The sequence below is a fragment of the Amphibalanus amphitrite genome, unplaced genomic scaffold (assembly GCF_019059575.1).
Source record: "Amphibalanus amphitrite isolate SeventyFive unplaced genomic scaffold, NRLGWU_Aamphi_draft 000163F_arrow, whole genome shotgun sequence".
NCBI classification, from domain to species: domain Eukaryota; kingdom Metazoa; phylum Arthropoda; class Thecostraca; order Balanomorpha; family Balanidae; genus Amphibalanus; species Amphibalanus amphitrite.
Genome location: NW_024881658.1, coordinates 812,757 through 825,659, shown reverse-complemented (window position 1 = coordinate 825,659; position 12,903 = coordinate 812,757). Strand labels below are relative to the sequence as shown.

At 48.8% G+C, this 12,903-nt stretch overlaps 1 protein-coding gene across 1 annotated transcript; it reads left to right on the top strand.

The window, feature by feature from the left end:
• The first annotated feature begins 327 nt into the window (after positions 1-327).
• Positions 328-12,809, top strand: LOC122383399 (putative glucose-6-phosphate 1-epimerase). Its single transcript, XM_043369750.1, has 7 exons — positions 328-652; positions 1,780-1,831; positions 2,167-2,225; positions 9,212-9,368; positions 10,020-10,203; positions 11,154-11,310; positions 11,549-12,809. Exons 1-7 carry the CDS (start codon positions 583-585, stop codon positions 11,707-11,709), a joined length of 840 nt encoding a protein of 279 aa, XP_043225685.1. The 5' UTR covers positions 328-582; the 3' UTR covers positions 11,710-12,809.
• The last annotated feature ends 94 nt before the right edge of the window (positions 12,810-12,903 follow it).

Below are 12,903 nucleotides of genomic sequence, written 5' to 3'. Positions count from 1 at the left end.
AATTTTAATATTTTGAATAATTTGGCAAAACATATATCCTAAAGCTAGTAAGATTTTGATTAAAATATTAAAACTTTGATCAATATTCATTATTTATTTAAGAAATAAAGTTGCAATGGGCGAATATTCATTTAGAAAAACGTCAAATACAGAACAAAAAACACTCTGGTCTCTCCTCATGATTGATATTAGGCATATTTAAAAATAACATCAAAAGTGAGCGTTTGACGTAAATGTGTAAAAAAATAATTTTTTATTTAAAAATTTTTGAACAGCAGAAAAATACAAAAAAAATCTCATAAAGTCTCAAGAAGCTTGTGATGAAAAGGAACTGTTTTTCAAGCCCATACCCTTGCCCGTACCAAATTTCTCCTGATTGAAATGACTGCAGTATCATTTATTGAAAAAGAAACAACTTTCTTTACAATTAAGTATGTCATCCTTTTGGCTGTTTTCTGTCAAAAACCCTCAAAGACTTGCTACTCAGCTGTGAGCTCACCACCACTATGGTCGAGAATCGCATTTGTTTGTGAAGCACCAAGCTTGCGTGTTTAGAAGTAGGAGCCGTGGGTGTTAGATCCCATGGCGGCCCCTACTGCTGTGGTGGTGCTTGATCGTGGAAATAATACTACTTGCACCGTAAACTTGCATGGTATGTCCTTATATTCCGTGTTTTCTGTCTAAAGTTAAACCGCTTTCTCCGTCGTCGATTGTCTGTCCTGCGCGATTTCTGTCGCCGACGTGGCTAGCTGCCTCAAATGAGGCTCGATAGGCGTGTTTTTTATTGATGTGTGAACCTAAGGATAAAAAACACACTGGTGGAATTTCCCATTGTCATCATTACACTGGTTTCATTATATTAATTATACAGGTGTAGTTGAATTGAATTAAAGTTATTTCCTATTTGGCATGTAAGAAATAATTCATGTTCTACCTGATATTGATATCAAAATTATTATTTTTCAGGATGATAATTGAGTGATTTTATCAATGTTCCTTCTATCAGATAGATCCAGACCATAGTCATTAGAATGCCTCTTCTGTGGAAACTGCAAAGTCTAAACCTTGCATGTTATGGTAAAATTGAAATCACGTTTTCTGAATTATGGGTCGTCACGAGTCATATTTGTTGTTTTTAAAGCAGTCATCACACAACATACTTATCTAGATTTGTCCATGAGGTAATATATTTCCTTACACCTTGGTCATGGTGGGGCAGGTCTATTTTTAGCCAATCTGCCATCCAATTACGATCTCAGATCTCTAAAGGCTGCAGGTCTATGTACAGATCAATCCAGCATCCATATTTCATGCATCTAAAAATGGGACCTATCCTGTCATTGTTGCAGCTTATAAGGTTTCCCTGCATATTTCCTTGCTAATTTATTTTAGTTTAACTTTGTTTTAGATGTTTTATTTTTCTTATTCACCATTCCATGTTTTTTTCAGATGAAGAAAAAATGAGGGAGGGGGTAAAACCGTGCTATGGCTACTGGCTAGGCCACATGTAGGCTTATACAATTATTGATGGGTATCACTTTCATAAGAGACTCTGCTATCTCTACAGCACAATGCTGCCTTTTCAGTTAATGCAGGCAAGGTAATTTGGTTAGAGCCTTTGGCTGATCAGGGTCTACATTTCTGACATGGTATAATTGACTAAAATTGTACCACTATATTGCTGAAAATGTGACTGTGTGTGCTCCATCATTCCCAAGATGAAGGTATGAGTGAGCAAGGTGTGTGTAAGCCTTCATGCCTGAACTTTTCCTTTTTCAGGTGCAACAGTTGTATCATGGCGGGTTAACAACCAAGAACAACTGTTTGTCAGGTAAGTATCTGTCAGCTCTGTCTTCATAAACCAGCTTTTGATGTAAAGAATTGCCTAAATTAAAACCTTAATTCTATATAAGAAACCATTGTGTGTCTCAGCATGGAGCAGCTCAATATTGTTATATGTTGTGCTGGTCATTTACATTTTCTTTTTCTTTTTTTGCTGTCATACCTATTTGTTTTACTTTCAAATTTGATCATTCTTTTACATAGGTAGGTACCATATTATATTTAATCATACATAGGTATGAGGTGATATTAACTACCTATTTCCATGCCATGGTTGGTAACACTTGTACTTGCTCTTGTTAACCTTGGTGTTGTGTTTTTCAGTAAACAAGCTGTCTTTGATGGGAAGAAAGCTATACGAGGAGGCATTCCCATTGTTTTCCGTAAGTACCCTTCGCACGGACAATGTGATGTCAAGTTATTCAGCTCTGTATGAGTAACTGTGTCCCCCAGATGTACAGTAGGTCTATTAAAAAAGTCCCCAGCACCAGTGGGCGCTGCCTTCGCTGAGCCGAACCCCCGTCTGCCCGTCCCATATCGCGCCGGGCTCAGGTCAGGTAGGGTCAGCGGGACCGCTCGGTCCGGCCCGCGGGCGGTGGACGGGCGGCCGGTAACGCTTTCCGCCAGCCAGCTGTAGAATCCAACTAACGAGACGGACACCGCTCAGCGCAGCGAAACCGGTGTTAAAGAATGGCAGTAGATGTTCATGGCCACAATGATTATGAGATACTGAGATAGTCATTGTTAGCCCGTGCCCCACAGGAATGCCTAGACTCTCACGCCCTGTTGGAGGGGAAATGGGGATTGAGCATCATTCTTATAACTCAGCTTTGGGTATTTAAGTGGTATTCGAAGTAGCGTCGAAAGTAGCAAAAAGAAGAAAAATACTTCAGCCAATTTTAGATCGGTTCAGAGCAAAAGGTCATGTCACCAGAGGTCATCGATGGTAAAATTTTGCTTGGACAGGATGCGTTGTGCGCACCGGTGCATTGGGTTTCCAATTTCCATGGAAACATCAACAGACTCGGAAGCTCGTAACGAATTCAATTCGTGGAGCCGAATTCATATCAACCGCCGCTACAATGCATGGCAGCGCAGCGCAGCGTGCTGCAGCGCGGGGCCGTGAAACACCGCCCAGGGCTATCCATGTATCAGGGCAATCCAACCCACGTGATGGGCTCGGCCCAAGCGGAGCATGAGGCTCAGGACTCCCGCCCAGGCCCCCTGTCTCCCTCTAATTCCTGTCATCCTTCCCACTCTGAAATCGACCGAAAAGCCTAACCTAACACAACAAGCAGCCCGTTTACCGCTATGTCTGAATAATATTGTCAGATTTAATTAAGGTCAACGGCTTAGCACGTAAATAACAGCAACTGCCACCATCGGTATTATGAGAAAACGAATTGCTTTTCCACAAACACTAAAAGTTTTAAGCTAAACCTGCATGAAATTAATTTCATAATTTTACCAGCCTCGTGTTCCTCTTATCAAAACGCTTCGAATGAATCAAAAGTTGATATTTAAGCCTCACCGGCACAGGCCATTTTGCATCCTTCGACGGCACAAGGGAGGGGGGGGGGGGTAGGCCCGACCCCCCCCCTCGCGCTTAGCCCCTGATTGAGCTAGAGCTTCGCGGAAAAAAACGAGCGTGCTGCCCGTCACGAGAGGAAGCCGATGATACCCAATTTTAAGGTCCTAGGTCATCGGGTGACCTTCCAGGTCAGGTCAATGACCCGAAAATCGGGAAAATGGGGACCTGTTAGAAAGTCGTAAAGTGTGGCTGCTATGGGGTTTTCCGGGGTGCTGATCACGAATATCGTGCTAGTTTTGATCAGAGATGATGTCTTAAAGCATTTAGACCAGGTCGAGTCAGGTCAGGTCAGGTCAACCGGTAGGGGTCACGACGGGTATTCGTAATACCTGTCATCCGCCTCTGACAGCTTCGTAACATGTTACGAAGGCACCAAAACTACTTCGTTAATGTTCAAATGGTTGCTAAATTCGAATTCAGCTCCAAAAACTGGCGTAGAAACATGTAAAACTCGAAAAAGTGAACCGAGGTCACCAAAGGTCAATGACCTGACCTGAACTTCAGGTGATCTTGACACCCACCCTAATGCATCGGAGCAACATCAAATCACATATTTGAACGCTTGAAACCACGAAAAGCTTGCAAACGCGCGGCTAATGCGAGCCGACATACGCCGAATCGCGATTCCGGCCAAACATGGTCTCGGAAAGAGGTCACAGGTCAAAGGTCATTTGGGTCAGGGTCGTGAAATTTTCAGGGTAGGTGTAAGATTGATCAATGCGAGGGCACTAAAAGTTTCGTCGCGCTCGACCACTTTTTACGCGAGTTATTTGCGAAAAACCTTGGGGGTGGGGGGTTGCATCAACCCTCCCTCCCTGTGCCGGCGAGGGTCGAGGGAGGTCATTTGAAGAATTTGGCCTATGTTCAAAGACATGACCTGACCAGAAATGGTCATGATGGATAGCAGGATATTATATCCGTATCGTGAAACTTTACAAACACTTTAGATGATTTCATAACTTAAGCATGTCTATCAAAAATATTTATTACATGGCTCATGTGTAAGCTGGGTGTGTGATCATGCTTACGAGTATGTTGAACGCAACTGATAATGTTCTGTTGGCCACAATTTCTATATTTAATTTATCCTCCCGGATTTCATATTTTTATTAATGGCACCTTGACGATCTCGAGAAAAAAACGCTTAGGAGATTTAACAGCCTGAGATACATTCAGTATAAGGAAGGGTCAAGGGTGCTAGATTCCTTCCGTCCTCGCTATCCTCAGGAAAAACCAATCCGCATCGCCCCTAGTCTTCATGCTTCCCTCTCTGGACTGGAGGTCACCCCACCAGCCAGCCTGTAGTTGATGTCGGTTCCATTCCAAGACACATAACCCTCTTCGGGTGACCGTTGGGGAGACGGCTGGACCGCCCGACAGGGCAATCGTCCCACGGGAACATTCACGCTTCCGGAGTCCGCAGATCACTGTCGCTGGCTCGCACAACCAAATTACTACACCAGAGCATAGTTATGTCATAGCTCTGCAAGGGCCTTCTCAGACCGAAAAAGATGGCTCCCAACAAACAAACAATTTCATCATTCAGTATTGTATCTCATCAGGCACCACATGTTTTCAGAGTGTTTACATTTTACATTTTACATTACATGTTTCAGAGTGTATTATGCGTTCCGTAAAAAAGCGCAGTTCAACTTTCTCCCATTGACTTTAGCGATCTCAAAATTGACACGACCTTTCTGTCAGCAATGTCAAACTTGCGAAGTAAACGTTTCAAATACATATACCCATTGAAATCACTGAAGGTTCTAAAGCGATCGGTTAGTCGATGTATTTAGATATGATGAGCACAGGAACTTTCCTTGAGGTAAGGTCACTTGACGTGACCTGGTGTTATGACCTTGAATTGAAAGACTTGGGCGGGAAAAATGGATCATTTGAAATCTTAAAATGTTAGATTTTAACAATAATTGCAAACACTATCCCGGCCAAATAGTGAGTGAGAAGGGAGCGATTCCCCATCCCCATGTTTAGCTTCTATAATTGAGCTAATTGGTAGAGCCTCGCGGAAAAAAAAACGAGCGCTTGCGTCGTTACGTGACGCAGCGACTGTCACCCCATTTTAAAATATCAGTGACCTCTTAGGGCAGGTCAAGGGCCCCAAGGCATTGGATCGGTTTTTGGTGAATAACTTCGCAAAAAAGGTCGCATTATCGTCATTTCGATACAATCGTGTTTTCTGTTCAGTGTTCTCAGACGCGTCGATTTATATGCTTTTTTGCTTAGGTGAAACAATTTAGGATGTTTAGGTCAATGTCATGTTAGGGCAACACAGGTCACGAAGCTGTTGAAAGGAGGACATGCTGCATAACATTTGATTCGGTAAGTCTTGCAGAGTCCATTGATGGCTGTCCCGACTGGCTAGCTCATTTTGATCGGGAGTTATTGACGAAGCACTCCTATTGACGAGCACTCCGACACGCAAGGTGAACAATGCAAAAGTGAAGCATTAAACCTTGCCAAGAATGTATGAAGTCACGATTTCATGTGCGTGAGGCACAGTTTTAGCTCATTTCTGACGCCAAATTAACAGTTTCCATATTTTCACATTATGCTTATATCATGACACTAAGTGCATTATGGATTTGCATCATTTTATAACCGACAACCGTGCAGTCTGCAGAGGTTTACTTAAGACGTCATAGTTAAGTGACCTGACATGAAAACGTGGTTGATTTCAAATGATCCGGCTTGAATCAAATGTAAGGCATATGAAACGTCAGCCTTCTATCATCAGTGTGCTTTGAGCTACCGCAAAAAAATACATGGTGGCGGCATCCACCCCTTCTTCTCGGCCGGCGAGGGTTAAACCTCGCTTCGAATTATGCAGATAATGATGCGACCGAAAACAAAGCATTTATCTGTGTCTAGAACGGCCGCTGACTTGTTGGACAAGGTCCCCAATCTTAATTTGCTAGATGGGAATAAAATACTCGGCATATGATACGTATATACCCCTCGATTTGCCCTCGCGCAAAGTCAATTCTAATCATCACTGTCGCTTTTTTATCCGAGATGATGTCGCCACTAAACGGGTTGTTTTGTTTGCTTGCTTGCGTTGAATGGTCATTACGGATTATTGAAGGATTATAATATAATAGGAATGGGGCAAGGGAGGGTATGCACTGCAGTGCAGGTGTTTAATTTAGATCACAAAGGCATCGTTTCCGGCATCGTGCAGAGTCACTATCTTCCCCTCCTCTGCACTGCGGCATCTCTGCGCCCCACACACGGCGTCCTCACTCCACGGCCGGCCGCCGCCAACTGACCCACTCGCCGGGCGCCGCGACCTGACCCGTGTCACTGCTGCGGCCTGCGCAATAGAGTCGGGGCTGGAATCCGGGGGTTCGGCCGGCCGGCCGCCTCTGGAGCGGGGGACTTTTTTTGTAGACCTACTGTACAGGTCTAGCGAGATTAAGCGGTAGGTTTTGCACTTTTACCTTTCCGGTTATATCTCAGAAACTAATCGATCTACGATGAAGCCATTTTACACGATCATGGCCGGCTTGTTACCCAACAAGTCGATCGCATCTTCAACACTTAAAAGCTTAAGACGACGAAGATATAGCCTGAAGTACACTAAATTTTCTAGGTGCAAAACCTACCGCTAAAACCCGCGAGACCTGTACACGTACACAGCTATGTCAGTTTTGTGTGTGGGAGTGCATATAATCGGGGTCTTCAGTGCACCCGTCTTCTAGGCTAACCCACGCCGGGCCGGTGCTCGGCCTCGGCGCCAACAGCGCCGGGCCGGGGGTGTTTGAACATCTTCCCCCCTCCCCTCCTCACCTCCAACTCGGCTCCTGGGCAACGTAGTGACACACCGTAAGCGGCATTCGAAAGAGCGTCAAAAAGCATGTCAAAGGTACTCGGTTATTTCTTAGGTTAGGTCAAATTCAGATCACCAGAGGTCGTCGACGTCAAAGGTCAAATTTTGACTACTTTAACTTTTGACTACTCGCATGTGTAGGGGGGTTCGGATGGACCCCCCCCATGGTTTTTCGCAAATAACTCGCGTAAAAAGCGGCCGATCGCGACGAAACTTTCAGTACCCTCGCATTGATCAATTTTACACCTACCCTGAAAATTTCACGACCCTGACCCAGATGACCTTTGACCTGTGGCCTCTTTTCCGAGACCATGTTTGGCCGGAATCGCGATTCCGCGTATGTCGGCTCGCATTAGCCGCGCGTTTGCAAGCTTTTCGTAGTTTCAAACGTTCAAACATGTGATTTGATGTTGCTCCCATGCATTAGGGTGGGTGTCAAGGTCACCTGAAGGTCAGGTCAGGTCATTGACCTTTGGTGACCTCGGTTCACTTTTTCGAGTTTTACATGTTTCTAGGCTAGTTTTTGGAGCTGAATTCGAATTTAGCAACCATTTGAACATTTACGAAGTAGTTTCGGTGACTTAGTAACATGTTACGAAGCTGTCAGAGGCGGTTGACACGTACTACGAATACCCGTCACGACGCCAGACGCCTACTGGTTGACCTGACCTGACCTGACCCGACCTGGTCTAGATGCTTAAAGCCATCATCTGTGATCAAAACTAACACGATATTCGTGATCAGCACCCCGAAAAACCCCTTAGCAGCAACACTTTACGACTTTCTAACAGGTCCCGATTTTCCCGACTTTGGGTCATAGACCTGACCTGGAAGGTCAACCAATGGCCTAGGACCTTAAAATTGGGCATCATCGGCTTCCTCTCGTCACGGGCAACACGCTCTCTCATTGACTTATAGTTCGGTGAGGGCGCAAAATTGACCTAACCTTTGGTCACCGACATCTAAATCCGAGATATACGTTTTATACATACTGTTACTCTTATCAATCGTTGAAAGTTTCAAAGGGATCGTCCAGTCGGTGTAGCTACGGCGGACATTCTAACTTTGTCTGAGGTAGGGTCACTTGCGTGACCTGGTGACCTGACCTTGAGCGACCTTGCTCTGAAATTCCCACATACATGTTCGTATGAACAAGTGTGCCGCGCAGCCGTTTTTAGATGTCTGCAAAAAAAAAAATACGCAGGACGGGGAAGGGCGTCCAAACACCCCCCCCCCCTCTCCCCTTCTACCTACATTGCTACCTTCATTTCTATGTAGTGGTACTGGTCATTGAAAGTAACATTTTCCATATTTTGGCATTAACCTTGCTTATACCCTTGTGAACTAAGGTAGCAGAACATAAGTGCTTAAACCACGCTCAACTGAGGTTCAGCTCCGATAAACGTCATTGACTGAAAACTGGGAACTTTATTCCCCCTGCCCCTCGTGTTATCCCTGAAACTGAGCATCATAGAGTCATGCCTTGGAAATATTTTACCGGGACGCATTAATTGAGTGGTGTTCCTGAAACTTAAACTTTAAGTTCACGGTGACGGGTCAGTGTTGAATCAAAGGTCGAAATTGAGGTAGGTATTCACATTTAGGGTTTAGGGTTACAATATTTATGGTATTGAGCTCCAGTTTGATCAGTACTAACAAGGAGGTAGTTAAAGACTAAAAGTGGCTATCTGCTATCCAATTTTGTCAGACTGCTTGGATTGCGCTTTTCTTGCAATTTTTCGCTAACGAAGGAAATCCAGACAGCACCGAGTCCGAACAGCGAAGCATTTTAACTACGGATCATTTGCACTCATCATTGCAGCAACTTCTGAAGCATCCTGTGCATTATCGCTGTGCTAATGTTCTGAATCCCGAACGGGTGCGCTGCTCGGCCGGGGACGCTGACTGGGGCTTCTGTCGACCATCGACAGCGCACTTCGGCCCGTGGTCGCTGGGTCCGCAGCATGGGTTCGCGCGCACCAGTCGCTGGCACCTGGAGAAGGCTCCGGAGCGACTGCCCTCCGGCGACATCGAGGCCATCTTCGTGCTCATGGACAGCGAGTACACGCACCAGTTCTGGAAACACTCGTGAGTGTCCGCGGCTGGGCGGTGGGCTAATGTGGCAGTGACGGCTGAAAACCCCTGTGTTGTTGGCTCGGGCTTAGCTGTAGCATTTAGCAGATATACTCCGACTGTATGCCGGAGTGACGGGCGGCTCGTTATGTGGCTGCGGTATGAGATGGTCCGGGGAGACGGCCGGTCGCTGGGCGGCGCCGGCGGCCGCTGGGGCGTTCACCCGGCACCAAATGCGGCGCGCGCGGCCGGCCGGGGAGTGTCGCCTCTCGTCGCCGGCGGCAGGGGCGGCGGATATGCCGCGTCACCCAGCCGGGCCGTGACTCGGCAGACTGGCGGCCGGCGCCGGGGCTGCAGATCAGGGGCGGTGTGCTAATAGGGGTGTAGCTGCAGCGATGGCATTTGTTTGATGACGACGTTAATGCAGTAGGTAAATTTGGAGACGCGTCATGTATGCAGATATTCAGGAACAATAGATGCGGAGTGGTAGCGACGAGGCGCGCAAGCTAAGCATGAGGCATGTTATTTGCTATATTTTCTTGCACACATTGTATTGTGGAGTTTCCGTGAGCGTGGAATTCTGGTACGTATTATGAGAGTAACTAATGTCCGTGATTCTGGCGACAATTGGTGAACTCCATCCGACTGACGTAAGAATTCCGCCAGGTTCCGGCTGACATACCGGCTAATCTTGCGAGAGAAGGAGCTGCACTTCAACATCGGCGTGTACAACCCGCTGGGCTCTCAGGACACGTTCAGCTTCACACTGCTGCTGCACACCTACTTCAAGTGTCCCGACGTCAGGAAGTGCCAGGTCACTGGCATGCACGGCTGCACTTTCATCGACAAGGTAACCGGCGCTCGGGTGGACTGTGGAGTGGGGTGCCGATGTTCGGGCCGGAGTGTGTAACTCGTGTTGGGTCTGTGGGGCGTGGGCAGAGATTCTGTTGATTCATTTAGTGAGACACCGATGTCTGGTACGGGTTGTGATGTGGAGGTAAGTCTGGGTAGTGGATCTGACGTGTAGTTTAACATGTTATGGATGGGTTGGGGTGGTCAACTCTGCGCCGGTCACTGCTGATCAGAGATGGTACTGTGAGTGGTGCTCCCGGGCTGACCGAGTTCCGGTGCCGACCGGATACCGCGCTTCCGGGCGCAGTTCCGGTGGCACGACCGGAGGCATCCCGTGGCGCTATCGCGTCCCGCTCGGCCCGGAACGTCTGTCCGGCGCGGTGCAGAGTGGCGGACTGTCCATCCCCAGCCTGTGTAATTTTATAACCGGCGAATTTCCCCGTCTTCATAATGGTACTGAGTCTTGAGCAGCCGCTTCGTTTCTCATAGTCTATCTTGGACGCTGTAACCATTGCACCTTTTTTATGACTTGAAATTATCCGGATAATGAGATAAGTAATAGTATCACTATCTGCTGCTCTCACTGTTGACTGGTGCCGAGGGTTGATGTTGGTAGGTTTTCTCTCGTCAGCCGCCGCAGTGCCTGCTCGCTGTTTGCTGTTCCAGGTGGCTTGGGGCATTGTTTTTAGAATGTTGACCTTGAGACACACAGCCTCAGACAAATAAGCGACGGATTGCCGCAAAAACGTCACGCCTTCCCATGACTTCAAGGAAAACCGGGCGCATCGTAAAAACAGCCTCGGAAAAAATAGGCAAAAAATCACAATGGCAATATACCCGTGAGTTTCGCATCAGCACACACTGTGCGCTCTCCATTTTCATTTCCTCTCACCCCCGCTCAGTCTGTATACGGACTGTTTTGACCCCGCTCCTCGGTCCGGCCGACAGACCCGTGACGGCGCCGTCTACCAGGAGGGTAGGGACGTGGTCATGATCAACGAGTGGACGGACCGCATCTACCAGAACACGCCCCAGGAGCACATCATCACCAACGTCGTCTCCGGCAGGAAGATGCGGATACAAAAGTTCAACCTGCCCGACACTGGTGAGAGCTGTTGTGGAGCGAGCGGGAGGGAGGGAGGGAGGAGGGGAGAGTGATTTACCGGGGCGATCATTTTGATCGTGCAGTTTGTTGTAAGATTACCGTGCTACCGGTGGGTTCATTTATTTTAGAGGTCTTAGTTTGGAGACGGGCGTTGGCCTGCGGTCAAGTTTTTGGAGCGAGACGAGTATTCGGCAATGTGACATCAGACATGTGACCAGCGTGTTGACTTTGTTCGCAGTGGTGTGGAACCCGTGGGAGCACAAAGCCAAGGAGATCGCCGACTTTGGGGACGAGGAGTTCCCCAACATGATCTGCGTGGAGGCGGGCAACGTGTCCACCGGCATCATCCTGCCGCCCAACACGGTGTTTGAGGCCTCGCAGATACTGCAAGTGATGTAGGCGTGGCGCCGCGCCGGGCCGCGCGCCCGCTAATAACGGTCAGCTCAGGAACTACTGTTGAACTTTGATTCTTTACCCGGATAGGTTAGGGAGCGATAGAGCGGCGCATGTCTGAGGGGACGGCGCTGCCGCGCGGGGCCGGCCGGCCGGGCCGCGCGCGCCGCCCGCCCGGCCGGCCCCCTCCGCACACACGGAGAGACGACGCTAGGCGTAGGCACCTTGTTAGCTACTGACCGACCGCGAGCCACGCTTCGCGACTTTCCGTTAACGATGCGCCGGACGCCTCGTCCGGCGGCCGCACGCTGGTTTGGCTTTCGTTTTCTTTCAGCGCGGCGTCGTCATCGGATGACGCAGGTGGCGCGCCGGCAGGCCGCCCGGTGGAGCCTAGCGTCCGCCGGCGGCAGACCGGCCGCCGCGCCGCGCCGCCGCCGCCGCTTCTGAAGCGCGCGCCCGCGTGCCGGTGTGTGACACCGCGCGACGCCGGCGCTCTCGGGCTCCATAGCACCCTCGGCCGGCCGACGCGCTCCCGCCGCTCCTCCCGGTCCCCCACCCTCCCCGTAGCCGTGGTGTTTTAGATGCATTTAGCCGGCGGCGGGCCGCAGTCGCGGCGGCCCGCGCCGGGGCAGAACAATCTCAGGGCACGTCAGTTCCAGAGGAGAGCGATGGGATCAGGGTGGAGTCGGATGGTCGGGAGTCGGGCCGGGACGGACGCCGCGGCCCGCCGCGCCCGCCTCTGTCGGCTGCGGTCCGACGTTGTCGCCAACGACCACTGAACGGACAGCGGCGAGCCGGGCGGACGGAACGGCCCGGCCAGTTTTCACCTCTGTTGGCACACCTGTGCTCGGCTTTGGCGACATGACTCTTACCACTATTATACACGCGGCTCCTCGCGTGATCGGCGCCGGAGACCGTCCGCGCGCGGATAATCTGTCAGGTGATTTTTATGGTTCTTTTATATGCTGATTTACAACGGAAATTCGTGGGAGGCTGGAGCGAGGAAGGAATGGTTGTTAGAATGGGTATAACCCCGGAATATTGTGCATGTTATAGGATTGTATTTTCTTTCAAAACTTCGATGAACTAATAAACGAATGGGCTAAGCATTGTTTGTTCTAAGCATAAGCCACTGCTCGACGGATATTGCTCAAGACTGCTGTTACTACGATAATGGCTAATGAGTATTGGGTCAAACCA

Bases quoted from the DNA above. Each gene is read 5' to 3' on its own strand.
- LOC122383399 (XM_043369750.1), top strand. From the start codon at position 583: ATGGCGGCCCCTACTGCTGTGGTGGTGCTTGATCGTGGAAATAATACT. The intron at 1,832-2,166 runs GTAAGTATCTGT...TGTGTTTTTCAG, and splicing joins CAAGAACAACTGTTTGTCAG to TAAACAAGCTGTCTTTGATG. The intron at 9,369-10,019 runs GTGAGTGTCCGC...GAATTCCGCCAG, and splicing joins CACCAGTTCTGGAAACACTC to GTTCCGGCTGACATACCGGC.